The 17,261-nt window shown below is 43.5% G+C and overlaps 1 protein-coding gene across 1 annotated transcript in view; it reads right to left on the bottom strand.

The window, feature by feature from the left end:
- Nucleotides 1-9,184: 9,184 nt before the first annotated feature.
- The window catches only part of LGI2 (leucine rich repeat LGI family member 2), a 31,094-nt gene continuing 23,017 nt past the window's right edge, over nucleotides 9,185-17,261 (bottom strand). The window contains exon 8 of the mRNA XM_083458327.1: nucleotides 9,185-11,329. Coding sequence (XP_083314453.1) covers nucleotides 10,512-11,329 — 818 coding nt within the window. The 3' untranslated portion in view covers nucleotides 9,185-10,511. The remainder of the gene's footprint in view (nucleotides 11,330-17,261) is intronic.

The following is a 17,261-nucleotide window of genomic DNA, read 5'->3' as shown; positions in this document are numbered from 1 at the left end:
GACGGATGCTGCCAGCGATTGAGACGGTCACGGGCGAGTGGCTGCCCGGACAGGAAAGGTTCACTCAGGCAACCCAGCCAGACATTGGGACAAGCTTACGCACGAGCAACCCCTATAACCATTACAGGCAGGTAATATGGTAATTCTGAGTGAGGAAAGAATTTGGCAGAATTTCTCATTTTCACGATAAATCATTTTGCTACAGTTGCTTTTTATGGATCTTCTCAGTAGGCACGCATATAAATATGTAGTACAGTGGTACCTCGGGTTACATACGCTTCAGGTTACAGACTCCGCTAACCCAGAAATAGTATTTCAGGTTAAGAACTTTGCTTCAGGATGAGAACAGAAATCGTGCTCTGGCGGTGCGGCGGCAGCAGGAGGCCCCAATAGCTAAAGTGGTGCTTCAGGTTAAGAACAGTTTCAGGTTAAGAACGGACCTCCGGAACGAATTAAGTACTTAACCCGAGGTACCACTGTAGTGGTAGTAGTAGTATTTTGCACCTCCTTGGCTCAGCGCCCTGTGGGGGGGGGGTGACCACTTGTACTGCCCTACAACCAGTGCTAGCCATGCACGTATTACACCTTCGTTGAAGGAACTTTACGGTCTGCCAGCCCCACTGCAAAATGTTATGCTTCCACTTCCCTGCTCCTCCCCCTGCCACTCCCACCCTATCCCTTTATTTCTGGCACCAGTGATGCCAGCACCACCTTCCTCTTCTCCATGATGGCTCCCAATTCCTCCTCTCTAATATTCAAATGTTTTTCTCTTTCTTTGCTGCTCCACTAGCAGTGGCAGCCCTGGTGGTTTCTCTGGCAGCCACCCCATCTCTTCACTGCTTCACTTTGAGAAAAGGCCAGTGGCTTTTTTCTCACTCTTCAGAGAAAGGCCTGGATGGACTGGCTAGGAGAGTGGCTGATGGCTCTTCCACACATACTTTTTGCCTTGAACTTACCCTGGCGTTTTCCCTAGGAAGAGCTTCATTATGAGGAACATCTGACGTCACAAGGAAATCATTCTCCATAGAGGTCCACTCCCATTCACTTGTCCTTGCGTATTTGAGCCATTTTTAGACACAAGACATCATGACCATTGTTTTGCTAACTTTATTCACATACTAACAGGGTACACATATGCATTAGTAGCATTTAAGGTTAATAATCTCATTTCCATAAAAGAGCTATATGTATGTACAGCCTTAAAATGTTTTTATTGCTGCCACAGAACTGTGTTGCACTTTTATAAACGACCTCATTTACACATAATACATTAAAAACTGTGCCAAATGGCATATTGTTCTTTTACCACTCCTCCTTGTACACGTTGCAAAAGTTGTACAAGTTTTAGATGAATGTGAGTATGAGATATGCATAGATATTAAACTAAAACACTACAGGGTGTGATCCAGCCAAAGCTAGACACTTTTGACCCACCGATTTTGATGTGATTGAAATGTGTATGCCAGTGAAATTAATGCGACTTAAATGTGCTTAACTAGACACGGATCATTCCCATTGTCCATTCTCCAAACCCAGGCAATGGTAACAACATCGGCTGAAATCCGGTACACAGTTACCTGGGAGTAAGTCCCATTGAATTCAGTGGGACTGACATCTGAGTAGACATGAATAGGATTGCATCAATAGTTGCGTTTGGATTAACCTATAGCCAAGCTCTTTAAACAAACAAACAAACAACACCAAATTACATTTTGCAGCCTGGGCTTTTGTCTTTTCTGTAGTTTCCACTTTTCACGCTTGAAAAACAGTGGATTATTCAATAAGGATATTCTTTTACATTCAAAAGTTTTTTTTTTGTGTGTGTGTTTTAAGAAAAAAGATGTCACAGAAATCAAAATGTCTCTTCTCTGAAGTCATCTTATCTGCCCCTTTTCCTTTTGTCCACTGAGATTTCAATGCCTTCCAGGCATCAGCCAGTACTATTCTTGAAATATGCTCAGAGTCGCAAAGTGATTTCATGCTCTTTATTCAGCTCATAGTGGTGGTGAGGAGGAATGAATGAATGTCCCCTCAAAGTATCTGCTTTATATACATTATTTACACAATGGGCTGCACATGATTGGCTAATTCTGGAATTCTACTGTAAGCCAATCAGGTTGTGGATTCACTTCTATCTGGAGCATGACTGGGTGGTTCCTGCCAACCAATCATACTGCTGCATTGTTCTAGGACCAATCAAACTGCTGCATTCTGAATCCTATTGTTCTAGGACCAATCAGACTGCTGCATTTTGGATCCTATTCAACTCAGTACATAACAATTCTGTTACCTTCCAGACACCAAGGGCATAGGAATGCCAAAGTTAAACATTTTTGCACCCTGTTAATTCTAATGGAAGAATTAAGTCCAAGCCAAATAAGAGAATTATTGGTGTGCTTAGCTTTCACAAGCGAAATCACTGTTGATTTAGCAATGGTGGGAATTGCAAAAGAAAAGCTAGCCTGTTCCCCCCAACTCCCAATAATCCTGCTCTGATATAAATGTATCTCAGCATGTCCTAAGCAGGGGAATGATCACCCAAAGCAAAGTTCTTTTAAATCTCACTGCTTTCCACAAGAGAGTTAAGCATGCAGTTCTCTCCATAACTTTCCCCCATTAAGGTCAGTGTGGCACATGTGCATTTCACTTTGGCTAGATTATTAGCTCATGCTTACTTGGAGGTAATTTCTATTTATTTTCACTAGGAATCACTTCCAAATACTAAAGTTTTCTAGGGCAGTCCTACACAGAGCTAGTAGCTGTCCCTGTTTATTTCAGTTGACTATGGAGTACATATCTTTGCATGAGATTAGGCAATTGTATCCCCTGGTTTTATATATATATAAAAAGGTAAAGGTACCCCTGCCCGTACGGGCCAGTCTGGACAGACTCTAGGGTTGTGCGCTCATCTCACTCTAGAGGCCGGGAGCCAGCGCTGTCTGGAGACATTTCCAGGTCACGTGGCTAGCGTGACAAGCTGCATCTGGCGAGCCAGCGCAGCACACGGAACGCCGTTTACCTTCCCGCTAGTAAGCGGTCCCTATTTATCTACTTGCACCCGGAGGTGCTTTCGAACTGCTAGGTTGGCAGGCGCTGGGACCGAGCGACGAATGTGGTATTCCGTGCAGATTCTTTGTGTGCAAGACGTAATAATTTAGCTGTTCCTAAATTCCACTGGAATGGATGAATTTTCAGTGGTTGCTTCACGGGATGCCAGGTGTTGATTTCAAAGGGGATGAAAGCATCTCCTTTTCGTTAGTTTACTGAAACTATTATTACTGAAACTGAATTTGGCTTGTTTTACTGTGTGTGTTCCTCTTTGTTTCTTCATGTAATTGGCCTCATTATACATATTTTAATTGCATTTTGATGTAACTCACTACTTTTCTGAAGTTACTGGAGACAAAGCCATTTGAATGTTCCAGTAATGCTTACTCATATGTAAATGTTTTGGAAAGGCATGCACTGACCCAGTGTGTACAACTGGACAATAATTTAATAGGAACAAAGGCTGCAATCCTATGCACACTTACTTGGGAGCAAGCCCTGTTGAAATCAATGAGACTTGCTTCTGAGCAGGCATATAGGATTGTGCTGAATCAAAAAGACCCCAGTTAACCACAACCTTGTTTTCAGTGGCCCTTTCTGGCAACTAACTTTTTTCTGGATTATGCCCAATCCAGCAACAGAGATCACACACATGGAAACAGCTTTTCATGCATGTAATCAGTATAGATGCACAGCTGGAAGAAGAAGATAATCAGATCTGTCAGAATTTATTAGTCAATCCACAATAGATTATGATGATAATTAACAATATCAGTTGTACAGCATTTTTGAGTGCACAAAGTGCATCATACATATTATCTTGAATTGTTGCAGCGATCCTGGAGGGTAGGGGACTATTACCCCACATTGGCTGTGAAAGTGCTGAGGCCTATGGCCATCTAGTGAGTTTAGGACAAAGGCAAGATTTGAATTGGCATCCTGTAGCTGGACAACATTGATTTGATATGTCCTGACGCATTTTCCAATGCACATTCCCAAATGGGATAGGGAAGCTTGGAGAACTTGATTTTGGTCAATCACACTCACACACATGGATGGCGCTGTGGGTTAAACCACAGAGCCTAGGACTTGCTGATCAGAAAGTTGGCGGTTCGAATCCCCGCGACGGGGTGAGCTCCCGTTGCTCGATCTCAGCTCTTGCCAACCTAGCAGTTCGAAATCACGTCAAAGTGCAAGTAGATAAATAGGTACCGCTCCGGCAGAAAGGTAAATGGCGTTTCCGTGTGCTGCTCTCGTTCGCCAGAAGCGGCTTAGTCCTGCTGGCCACATGACCCGGAAGCTGTATGCCAGCTCCCTTGGCCAGTAAAGCGAGATGAGCGTCGCAACCCCAGAGTCAGTCACGACTGAACCTAATGGTCAGGGGTCCCTTTACCTTTACCTTTACTCTCTCACACACACCCCAACTAATATGAGGATCAGAATCCTTTGGATTTTGCATTTCTCTGAACCTTATGGTAGTGTTCTTAGCTCAACAAATGTACCAAAATGCATTAAAAATGTGTACTTGAGATAAAATAGATATAGAAATAAATTGCGATAATATATAAATATGTATTTAAATATGAATCTTAGTGTGAATTTCTTTTTTTAAAACTATTAATGGATTAATACAGAAATGGGCCGAAATGGATTTGTGGGTTAACACGTGCAAAACTGACACAGACTAGAAATGAACTGGTTGATCTATCACTAATCTGGGGCCACAGTTAACATGCACATCTAGTTTGCTGTAACTAGAACTGGATCAGGGCCAATGTATTCTCACTTTGTAAATCCTTGCTTAGACAGCTTGCACACACGGAAATCAATTTGACGAAATCTATGGAGCCTATTTCCAAGAGAGTGATTAGGATTACAGTGCCATAGACCTTTATGAAAGATGTTTACTGAGAATTCCTAGCTTTAAATGGTAGCCATTCATATATTTATAATGATGTATGTTCAATACCTTTGGCTTTCTAACAGGAGTATACTAATGGAAAAGAGGCCGCTGGCTAGCTCCCATGTGCCTGTTATATCTTGCTGCATGAGACTCATTCAAGGAATCAGGAGAGACCTGTTAAAGATAGCCAGCTACAGGAGATTTGGTATTCTGAATGAAGGACTCAGCTATGCAAGTGAGTGATGTATAGAAATCTATTGGAATTGAGAACACCTCATACATGACACTTCTTATCTCCAGTATACAGTGGTACCTCAGGTTACATACGCTTCAGGTTACAGACTCCGCTAACCCAGAAATAGTACCTTGGGTTAAGAACTTTGCTTCAGGATGAGAACAGAAATCGTGCTCCAGCTACGCGGCGGCAGCGGGAGGCCCCATTAGCTAAAGTGGTGCTTCAGGTTAAGAACAGTTTCAGGTTAAGAACAGACCTCTGGAACGAATTAAGTACTTAACCCGAGGTACCGCTGTAGTTAGCAACATAAGAAACTATGTTACAGAAAGGCAGTTAAATTCCCATTGATTTCAGTGAGAGCTAAGCCAGTGGTTTACAGTGGTACCTTGGGTTAAGTACTTTATTCGTTCTGGAGGTCTGTTCTTAACCTGAAACTGTTCTTAACCTGAAGCACCACTTTCGCTAATGGGACCTCCCACTGCCACTGCGCTGCTGCAGCATGATTTCTGTTCTCATCCTGAAGCAAAGTTCTTAACCTGAGGTAATATTTCTGGGTTAGCGGAGTATGTAACCTGAATTGTATGTAACCCGAGGTACCACTGTAGTTGTTTGCGTAGTGGTTTAGGACTTCACTCAGCCTTGGAAGTTTAGTGGCTCTCACAACAGCGTTGTTGTGAGAAGAAAATGGGCAGACCATGTGCATATTATTTCTTGAGCTTACGATGAAATTGCTCCAGCTGAAATACAGAACTAAAGCTTTGGCTGGAAGGTGTCCTAAATCACTGCTCCTACAAGTTACCGTATTTTTTGCTCTATAAGACTCACTTTTTCCCTCCTAAAAAGTAAGGGGAAATGTGTGTGCGTCTTATGGAGCGAATGCAGGCTGCCCAGCTATCCCAGAAGCCAGAACAGCAAGAGGGATTGCCGCTTTCACTGCGCAGTGATCCCTCGTGCTGTTCTGGCTTCTGAGATTCAGAATATTTTTTTTCTTGTTTTCCTCCTCCAAAAACTAGGTGCGTCTTGTGGTCTGGTGCGTCTTATAGAGCGAAAAATACGGTAGATCCCTCCCAACGTGCATTGGAAAATACAAATACAAACACAAAACAATTCAGGCTCCATTTTAATATAAGGATTCAGGTTTCATATTATTATCTAATACTATTCTGTAATTTGTGACCTATTTGTTCACATGCCATGTATCATAACACAGAAGTCAGGAACCATTTTTAGAGCGGACCATATGTACTCCCTTTCCATGAACTGGAAAGCTGAGGTCAACCAGAGGTACTGTTCAATAGCATGGTTGATTGTGGAGAGAGGGGGTTCTAAGTTGATTTGTCGGTATTGCAGAAAGTCTCACAGTTAATTTGTAATGGAATGGCGCAGAGGGAGAATTTTCAGCTACAATCCAGAGATAATTGGGTACATATGTAGCCCATTGAAATAAACAGAATGGAAGAATTAATTGCTTGGTTCTCTTTGATTCCACTGGGATATAAACCTGTTAAATATTCTCTGGATTCCAGAGGGGAAGCTGTCTTAAGTCTGCTGCAGTAAAAATAACAGCTTTATGGCACCTTGAATACTACTAGGACTGTTGACATAAGCTTTCATAACTGCATTTGAAAAAAGTGTTCTCTAGTCTACAAACCTTAGGTAAAGATAAAGGGATGCCTGACCATTAGGTCCAGTTGTGACCGACTCTGGGGTTACGGCGCTCGTCTCACTTTATTGGCCGAGGAAGCCGGCATACAGCTTCTGGGTCATGTGGCCAGAATGACTAAGCCGCTTCTGGCAAACCAGAGCAGCACACGGAAATGCCGTTTACCTTCCTGCCGGAGCGGTACCTTTTTATCTACTTGCACTTTGACGTGCTTTCGAACTACCTTATTTCCCAATAAATCTGCTCATCTTTACGGTGTTAAAAGATTCTTTGCTGTTTTCTCCGAATGTTGATCAAAATATTTATTGCTGTAACAGGCCAGATATTGATGTATCCAACCTCTGAGAGTGGTTTCCAACCCATAGACTATGGTGGGGGAAAGTCAAATCATCTGGGCCAAGCCTATTTTTGATCACAATCTTTTTTGCTGTTGAGATAAAGGGCTTGTCCATATTTGGCCCCGCTCTTTCCAGACAGGTCCACCTTTTAACACTGCATGTCCAAACATTTTATTTTATTTTTTGTCCTGCGCTTTCCCTGCAAGAACCCGCTTTTAAAAGCCGGATCAGACCAAACATCAAATTAGGTTTTCTGCAGATTGACATTTGCTCCAATTCAGATTTAAAGAGCGGGTTTTCATGGAGAAAGCTCCAAAGCAAAAAAAAAAGGGGGGGGGAGGGAGAGAAGGTGCTCAGGCATGGAACTTTAAATTGCGATCTATGCCTGGAAAGAGCAGAAGGAAAGTAAGTGTGGAGAAGGCCCAAATAACTGGTAGGATGGCTTTGATTTATAACCTGAGTGAAAAACGAAACCTGTTTGTTAGGGTCTCATAGCCGGTTACAACAAAGCCGCCACACACTGCAGGTCCATTCTAATTATGATTAATGAAGGCCGCAACCTGCATTCTCTCATCTGTAGCATTTGTTTTTAAATGCTGCTGAACAAAGTTTGATTCTTGAGTCATGCACTGGAGCTGCTTCGTTTTGGCATCTTCATAGCTTTTTAACAGCTGGATTGCCTGGAGTGACCTACTGCTAACATTTTCAGTGCTTCATTTAACACCGATGTGAACAGCCATCGCTTCACTGGCTTGACTAAAACGGGTAGGCAGAAAGAGGATTTGGCTCACACGGTGCAGAAATGTTATGTAAAGCACAGTGCTCAAAATAAGGGTGGTGGGTATTTGAAAAGCTCTGTTTCTAAACAATGCAGTTGCAGACCTTTGCAATGAAAACAGAACCGTAATACAGTTTTTGAAAAAGTCCATGTTAAGGTGATATAATGATGTGCACATATTCCTGATAATTTGTGTTCTTTAGTAAAGGCTGCCAGGTTTCAAATCATCAATTACAAATTTGCCTGTAGCAAAAAGTAGGGCTGCTGGCACTGTGCTGTGTAATTTATATTTCTTCTTGCGTTGTCACCCTACTTCCCCAGCTAGCTAAAGGTAAAGGCACTGCTGACCATTAGGTCCAGTTGTGACCGACTCTGGGGTTGCGGCGCTCCTCTCGCTTTATTGGCCGAGGGAGCCGGTGTACAGCTTCTGGGTCATGTGGCCAGCATGACTAAGCCGCTTCTGGTGAACCAGAGCAGTGCACGGAAACACCGTTTACCTTCCTGCTGGAGTGGTACCTATTTATCTACTTGCACTTTGACATGCTTTCGAACTGCTAGGTTGGCAGGAGCAGGGACCAAGCAATGGGAGCTCACCCTGTCGTGGGGATTTGAACCGCCGACCTTCTGATCAGCAAGTCCTAGGCTCTGTGGTTTAACCCACAGCGCCACCAGCGTCCCAGCTACCAGGGGGTAAAACTGAAGACCCATTTACTTTAGGAAGATGGAAGATGGTGCTGAGCAGTGGAATACAGCAATCTGTCTCACTGTATGTTAATGTCTATAAAGGTGAAGGTCTGATCTCTTGCTTTGCAACCTGCCAACATTATCACTGGTGCTCTTTGGTTTAGAAAACATGCAAGATTGCAATACAAACCTAACCATAATGGACTCTGCACAGACAAGCATAACAAAATCTGGTTCACAATCTTCAGAAAGGAGTCAAATTTTATGAAAACAGGGATCCCTTCTATGTTATAGAATTAAGATGTTTAGTTTGGTAGTGTATGATGATGAACTTTCTTATATTTGTAAGTCTTTGAGCAGTGGGACTGGGTTAAAGTTGTCGCTGTCATTGTGATTATTAGTACAAATGTCCTTGTTGATAAACATTTTTTTTTCTCGGGGGGGGGGGGAGATCAATAAAATTGTAAGCAAAAAGAATGATAGGATTCTGACACTGCCACCCCATTATCCTGAAACCACTGAATGTCAGTACAGCTTTTCATTTCACTGTTTTAATATGGGGAACTAAATGCAAACAAAACCTTTTTACAATAAATCCCGGAATGTTTAACAGCTGAAAGCTGAGCTGATTCTTGCACGCAGTCTTCACCTCTGTGGCACTGTCACCTGATCAGGCAGTCCACATTTGAATGAAAAGGCCGTTCAGATTGTGTGAGCTTCGCACGGGAGATTCTCTCAAGCATGCATTAAACAAACTGAAAGCATAAATTGGCCAATAGCATGAAAACTACCAAAGCACCAGTTCTCGTGGTCGCATCTTGGGAGCCTTGTCCAAAGTAATCAGGAAGCAAATGAAAGGAATTAGGCAGAATTAACAGGGCATGATCCTGCCACAGATAAGCAGCAAGTCTTCCAATGGGAGAATGAAGCACACGTGTAGTTCTGTCCCAGTGAAATCAACTGTACTTTGAAAAGTTTAACTTTGGCTAGATCCAGGTCCATGTGAGGGAACAGCCAACGTTAAAAAAAATGGAAATGCTGGATGTGGTGGCATCATGCCACTTGCTTCTTTTACTAAACATCTTAGAGGTGTGGGTTGGCAGCAGCTATATGCCTTCCAAAACAAGTGACCAGGCCATAAATATTAGCAGAGGTGGGTTGGATTAGTTCAGATGAAGTCCTGAATGTGGAGCTGCTGTGAACTAGCCGCCTGGGAGAGATTTAGGGAACAGATCACATGTCCACTCTTTCCTCCTCCCCTAAATCAGACTTGAGCATTGAAAAGACAAGGCTCTCTAGAGGCTCCTCCTATCACAGTTGCTCTAGAGGCCAAACAGCAGAGCTCCTTTTCTTGCAGCCTTCCTTGACCAGCATCAAGCAAAGAAGATGTAACAGCATTTCACCTCGATGCTAACTTTTACAAATCCCAAACGAGCTTTTTGAGTTAGTCCGTAAATATGGTTTCTGCCAAGATCAGCTCACAGGAGGATTGGCACACCGGAGTTATTCCCTCTTCTTTTCTTTTTGCACACGGCTATCCTGCCTCCTTTGCTTTCCCTTCTCCATTCTCGATTTTACATCAATGTCGTAGATGTGTTAGAATTAATTCTAATGCATTGCACACTTTTTCTGAGTAATTATAGGCTTTAAAGTGTCTTTACCAATGGTAAAATGGGCATGGCATGCATTTAACCAAGTTAATGCGATCCCTGATTAAATATGCAAACTTCTACAAAGTTCAGAAAACTCCTGACTAATGCCACAGGCACATCCTATCTTCAGAAAATGAGTAATCTGTCCTTTTGATGTGAAAATGTCACTGTACATGAGTTACCCCCTCCCACCTCCCTCCCACAGCTCCTTCATAAACTCAAGTCAACAATTATGTGTTCAAATATTTGCGTGTGGCCTTTAAAGCTGGAAGCAAAGAAAAAATCTCTTCTATCGGTTGACACAGCTGTGAACGAACGAGGTGCCTGCACGTAGATTTCCTTGAATATTTTGAAGAGCTGCTTCTCATTATCCCACTGGAATATTTGGGAGAAGGTGTAGTCACTTCCCAGGGCTAGGTAGTGATGATTCTTAAAGGAGAAGGGCTGAAGGGTCATGGCTCCCCGGGAAGGCAGAGCTTGGATTTCCACAAACTGTTTGCTATTCCACATCATGACTCTGGAGTCGCCTATAAATCTTGTAAGTGAGAGGTAGAGGTTGTCCTGTATTCGAAAGCTTTTCACAGCCAACACATCTTCCATGTTAGATATCTCACTGTGTGGGAGGAACTTTCTGGAATTTTTGTTCCATTGAAGGATAATGGGAATCTGTGAGCGGCTTGACAGGATTAGATGAGATTTTCCATCTATATCAACAAACTCAGCATCTGTGTCCCGGAACCATTCATGCAAGGACTGGTAAGAGTAAAATCCCTTGTTGTTCCATTTATAAATTGTCGTCAGACCAGCTTTTGAGCTATCTGCGATGACAAAAAAGGTTTCACTCTCTATCTGAAAGAGTTCTATGTCATTCGGCTTTGAAATGCGGGAAACTTCTATGTCCTGGAATTTGACAAACTTTGTCCAGCCTTCCTCATACTTATAAATGTGTGAGCCACCGAAAAGCTGAGCCACCACCACAAAAACCTGATCATCAATCAAGATAGCTTTGCATCCCACTATGGACTGACCTGTTGGCTCAAACAAAGTAGCAATATCAGCAGAGTACAATTAAATCTTTTACACAATATATTGAGCAATTCATCATTGTTTTTGAATGGAACCAACATAATCCAGGCAGTCAAGACAGTTATGAAGAGACCATGTTTCTTTCTACTGAGAATACCATATTAACCTTGCCTCTGAAGATCTGAAATGCACCACTGTCAACATTAAAGAGGACCCTATGGAGTACATTGTTGGTAGGGCTAAAAACTTCAATACTGGAGAAATGTTTGGGTCAGTATGATACTCTAGACAGCTATATCGAAATCTAAAGCAGGCCCTCCATTTGTTTTATTTATTCATTTATTTAAAAGCATTTATAAACCACTTAATATTTTAAAACTATTATCTACTTGGTGTACATCATTAAAACAAGAATACAACATAAAATCAGCAGTGTAACAGTAGTATAAATGCATCTAAAACAGCAGTTCTGGGAATTAAAACAAAAACAATCTTAAGGGTCAGTGAAAGCCAGGGCAAAAAGATAGATCTTTACAATGTTGCTGGAGTACAACTCCCATAATCTCTGACCATCAGTCATTATGCTGATGGGAACTGGAGTCTGTCATCATCTGGAGGGCTACAGACTCCTCATCTCTGATCTAGGCAATCAAGCTAAGGTTCTTAGAAAACTCTCTAGCTTGAGCTGGTAGCCAGAGCCTGTAATGCAGGAAGGTCAAATTATTCCTCTGTTGATTGGGTAAAGGCAAGAGGCCAGATTCCTAATACTTACAGCAAAAAAGGAGTAACTTCTGTGCCTGTAGAGGAAGGATGGTGAACCTGTGGCCCTCCATCATTCCCAGCCAACATGGCCAACGTTCAGGGATCTTGGAATTGTAGCCTGAAAACTGAAGGACCACAGTTTCCCATCTGCTGTACAGGGAGCCGTAGCCTGAGCAAACCCAATTGATGATAGTTCACCAGGCTATATCCCAACCCATGTGATTCTTGAAGTCCCAAACAAGGAATACTGGAGTCAACTCTGCCAGTCATATTTATGGACCCCTCCTGTTGTTAGCTCATTTAAATAATTTTTGCTGGTCCTTCCAGTAAATGTTGTGACTGGAGGCATCCACCAAAGCAGTCTTGGAAACACATATTGGAGAGCATAAGAGCATTTGTGACTGGTGCAGAGCTACTGAATGAAAGGACTGCTACATTTACAGATTTTAAAATCGGCATAGTAGCCTTTCCAGGTCAAAGGCCTGGAAACGATGCCTTATGAGGAACGGCTAAGGGAGCTGGGCATGTTTAGCCTGGAGAAGAGGAGGTTAAGGGGTGATATGATAGCCATGTTCAAATATATAAAAGGATGTCACATAGAGGAGGGAGAAAGGTTGTTTTCTGCTGCTCCAGAAAAGCGGACACGGAGCAATGGATCGAAACTACAATAAAGAAGATTCCACCTAAACATTAGGAAGAACTTCCTGACAGGAAGAGCTGTTCGACAGTGGAATTTGCTGCCAAGGAGTGTGGTGGAGTCTCCTTCTTTGGAGGTCTTTAAGCAGAGGCCTGACAGCCATATGTCAGGAGTGCTCTGATGGTGTTTCCTGCTTGGCAGGGGGTTGGACTCTATGATTCTATGATTCTATGAACCTTGGGTGTCTGCTGCTGATCAACAAAGAAAGCCCTTTCTACTCTTTGTAAGAATCAACCATGCTGAAATAGACTTGATTTGACCCTAAAAATGCCCTATCCATACAGCAACCTACTTCCTGTCCTTGCTAAGGGGAACATCATCTTTCTACAACACCCAACATTTTTTTACCTAATTTCACCTAAACACCATAAATTGACTAACTTGAACAAACAACAAACATGATGTTTTGCATTTGTTTTTTTCAAGTGCGATAGTTTCAAGTGAAAGGTCAGCGAAAATATGCGCTGAGAATCACCAAACAGGCAGTGCTGAACAATTCCTTGGCTGCAATCTTGGACACTTACCTGTGAATAAGTCTCATGAACTCAATGGGTTTTACTTCTGAGTAGACATTCATAGGATTGCAATGTCAACCTCTTAAAAACCTCTTTGTCAGGCTAAGACCACAGATCTTCTGGGAGCAAAACCACTGTGAGGGTGAGCTAGACCAGCATTTCCCAACCTTGGGCCTCCAGCTGTTTTTGGACTACAACTCCCATAATCCTCAGCTAGCAAGACCAGTGGTCAGGGATGATGGGAATTGTAGTTCGAAAACAGCTGGAGGCCCAAGGTTGGGAAACACTGAGCTAGACCATCTAATACAGCCCAGTGAGGACCTTGGGCAGGGGAGAAGTTTTCTCCATCTTGCCTCTTCTGGTGGTGTGCTGTCTAGAACCAGAGTTTTTCCATGAGGGTGAGTTTTGGTTCAGGATACAGGAACCTGGTGAGAAAAGGGCTTCCTTCTATAACAGGGTGGGTTGTCTGAAGTGCCTTGTGGTCATTGTGCCTTCTCTTTCAAAGCTAGAGGTGGGGTCAAATGAGGGGAGGGGGTCTCATCTGGAAAAAGTGTTCCTTTTAATTGGGACATCTCGGTTGCATTTGTGCATAGTGATGTAGCATGCCTGGTTAGAGGCTAAGAGTAGTTCGACTTAGCGCAGCGCAGGGACTCTCTTCTGCGGCTCTGGAAATCGCTTCTGCGCATGCGCGCTTTCCGCCGCCTGGGCATGCGCAGAAGCAATTTCCAGCACCGCAGACATGCGCAGATGCTATTTCTGCCATTGCGCTGTGCTGGCCCAGCCCACGGAGGATCTCTGTGGGAGTGATCTGGCGTGCCCGATAAGCCTTGCTGACCCCTGGAATAGGGTGAGCCTGTGGCCTGGATTCAGGAACTGAGTACCGGTAGTTATCATAACAAAAGAGTGGCCAGGATGCCCAGGTAATCCAATCAGGTAACAGGAGATAAACAACACACTCAGGCAGACAGGAGATAAACAACACACTCAGGATTCTGTTTTAGACCGTCCCTTCTGATGTATGTATGATGTACTGGAGGTGGCCTTGGGCTACACCCCTTCTGTGATGTATTTATGATGTATGGAGGGGTGGTTTGGGGCTCCAGGGTAAGCAGTTCAAAAGTCTATATAAGGGCTTGTGCGTATGGTTCAGGGTTCTCCTCCTCTCTCAGGCATGTGTGGGGAGCACCCTGTTGCAACAGCTTTCATAAAGATCAGGCTTACTAGCTGCTTTGCTTCTCAGTAATAATAATAAAAAAGAGTAGTTTGACTTTGTTTGTATTATTTTTCTCCTTTTTAGCTGTTAGTTTGGTGTGGGTAAGCTTTCTTATTGCTAGGTGCCTTAATTTGGGTACAATGCTAGTATTAATGGTACCGGATACTGTTAACTGACACGTTGGTTTGTTTTGATATGTTATAAATAAATTGTAATTGCTAAAATGTATATGGTATATTGCAGCGTATTCTGTTTACTTATGAAACACTGATCTTAAACTGTCTACTTTGTGAATTGCTTTGAGCATAATGCATTCTGAGTTTGTCATATGTAGTATGTAAATAAATGGGCTGTGTCTAAAACTACAGGCCTCCTTCTTGTGCCAAATCAGCTTTACTGGCCTTGCACCATCCCATGCCCAGTGCAACTGGTTATTGCCATTTGTCCCCAGTCAAACCTCCATTTTCTGTTAGCTGACTTGCTCTGCAGAACACAGCAAATACGGAGCACAGCTGACAGGGTCTGCTTTGCCTCAGTGTATTCCTAACTGCGTAGTTATTATAAGATTCTAGTTCCTACTACCTGCTTCTCATGTTACATTTTCCTCACCTGCCCACAGGAACAAAAATCAGCCTGTTTCTCTGGCTTGCCGTGTTGTCTCACTCCTTTGGTCAGATGCCTTGGCTTGACCAGCTCACCTAAAATGATCCTGAAGAGATCCAGATGCTTCTTCACTCCCCCATCCTGTGAAGACCCTGACCTTGCAGGGCAATAAGGGATCCACCCTTCTAAAGGATGTGTCCCAACAGTCTCCTAAAGAAGGGATGGGGAACTGAATGCCACCCTCAAATCTCTCTATATAGCCCTGAGCTACACCCCTTACTATAGCCATCCTCCCCCCCCCCCATCATATTGTGGAATTAACCAATCGTTTAATCATTTAAATAATTTGAAACAACATGGCGGCATTCATGACAGTATTGTAAGCACGTTCTGGCAAACACTTCATAAGTTGGTGAAATTTGGCCCACCGTGGAAGAAAAATCATTTTCTGATTAGTAAGTCTTCCTTCCATTAATGCTTTGGCTGAGTCTTCCGCCTCTACCAAAGGGCACATTGCCTTAAGGAGTTTTACAGAGTCAGTGTTCATAAAAACCGGGCATGTTGTTTCAATCCCATCCATTTTCAAAAGGCTCAGCTCCTCTTTCAGACTCTCATGAAATCCTACAGCACTCCACTTGCTTGAACTGTAGCAAACCATGCATGGAACGCCTACCGTATTTTTCGCTCTATAGGACGTACCCGACCATAGGACGCACCTTGTTTTAGAGGGGGAGAACAAGAAAAAAAAATTCTCCCCCTCTCTGCTCAGCGCCCCTTCAGTGAAGCGGCAGGAGAAACGGAGCCGCTTCCATTTCTCCTCCCGCTTTGCTGAAGGGGCGCTGCGCAGCTCTCCCTCTCTGCTGAAGCCAGGAGAGTCTTGCTTCAGCCAAAGCAACGCGAAGCCTCTGGAGCGCGGAGGGAGCGCTCCCTCTGCACTTTGGAGGCTTCGCGTTGCTATCGCTGAAGCCAAGGAGCCTGCATTCGCTCCATAGGACGCACACACATTTCCCCTTAATTTTTGGAGGGGAAAAAGTGTGTCCTATAGAGCGAAAAATACGGTAAATGCCCAGCAAATGAAGCAACCGTGACAATATGTCCATGATTGTTTTTAATCATTGGTGTCAGGAACGCTTTAAATGTCCCGAAATGAGTATTTGGCTTGGCTGAAATCTGTCCTTAAACAGCAATAATACTTATTGCTTCCTTGGATAGAGGATGATAGAGGATGAAGAGGAGTGTGTGTGTGTGTGTGTGTGTGTGTGTGTGTGTGTGTAAACCCATGACATTTGTGTTGCCTGCTGTACTGTACACACCCATTGCTCCATCTACTTTTGCCTCTGGTCCCACTCTCTACTGGCATAAGGCTCCCAGAAGGTTGCTCATGAGTTCCAATTTCCCCCATCTCTGCCCTAAAGTCTAGTTAAGACATGAAAGGATAGATCAGTTCAGACCTCCCTACTTTAGTTCAGAGTCTAGATTTTTTGGCAGAGGTGTCCCCAAGAGCATGGGGAATGACAGTGAATTGGAACAGTTTCTTGCATGCTAACGGGCCTGTTTATCATAATCAGACCTAATGCAGTTCAATAGGCATCATACTGTCATTTATTATCTAGCAACTAGTAACATGGAGCAGTGCTTGTTTTGAGCTGTCATGTGTAAAGAGGGAGAACAGAATGGGAAGGGAAGGAGAAGATTTGAAGAGAACATCATCACCATGTCTTAAGGTGGAAATGGGAGGAAGAAAGGGGCAGGAAGTGATTGACTAACATTTTGAGTTGGCCATTGTGGATTCCTACTTGCCAAATTGATAGAATCCTATGAAGTGAGAGAAGTCAATGAATAAATGCAGTGGAACATCTTTCATTACAAAGGTTTGTGATTCATTTTTCTCAAGCACATCAGCCTGGATAGCTCAGTTGGTTAGAGCGTGGTGCTGATAATGCCATGGCTACAGGTTCAGTCCCCGTATAGGACAGCTGCATATTCCTGCATTGCAGGTGGTTCGACTAGATGATCCTGTGGTGGCCTGGGAATCCGATTCAGAGGCTGAACCTGAGGAATCCCAGCCTGCACAGGAGTCCTGGCCTCAAGGGCCGGCTGAGCCGGGGCAGGGGCTTGAACCTGAAGGGCCCTCACCTGTGCCA

The sequence above is a fragment of the Podarcis tiliguerta genome (assembly GCF_965153285.1).
Source record: "Podarcis tiliguerta genome assembly, chromosome: 9".
NCBI lineage: Eukaryota > Metazoa > Chordata > Lepidosauria > Squamata > Lacertidae > Podarcis > Podarcis tiliguerta.
This window is presented reverse-complemented; position numbering and strand designations above follow the sequence as displayed.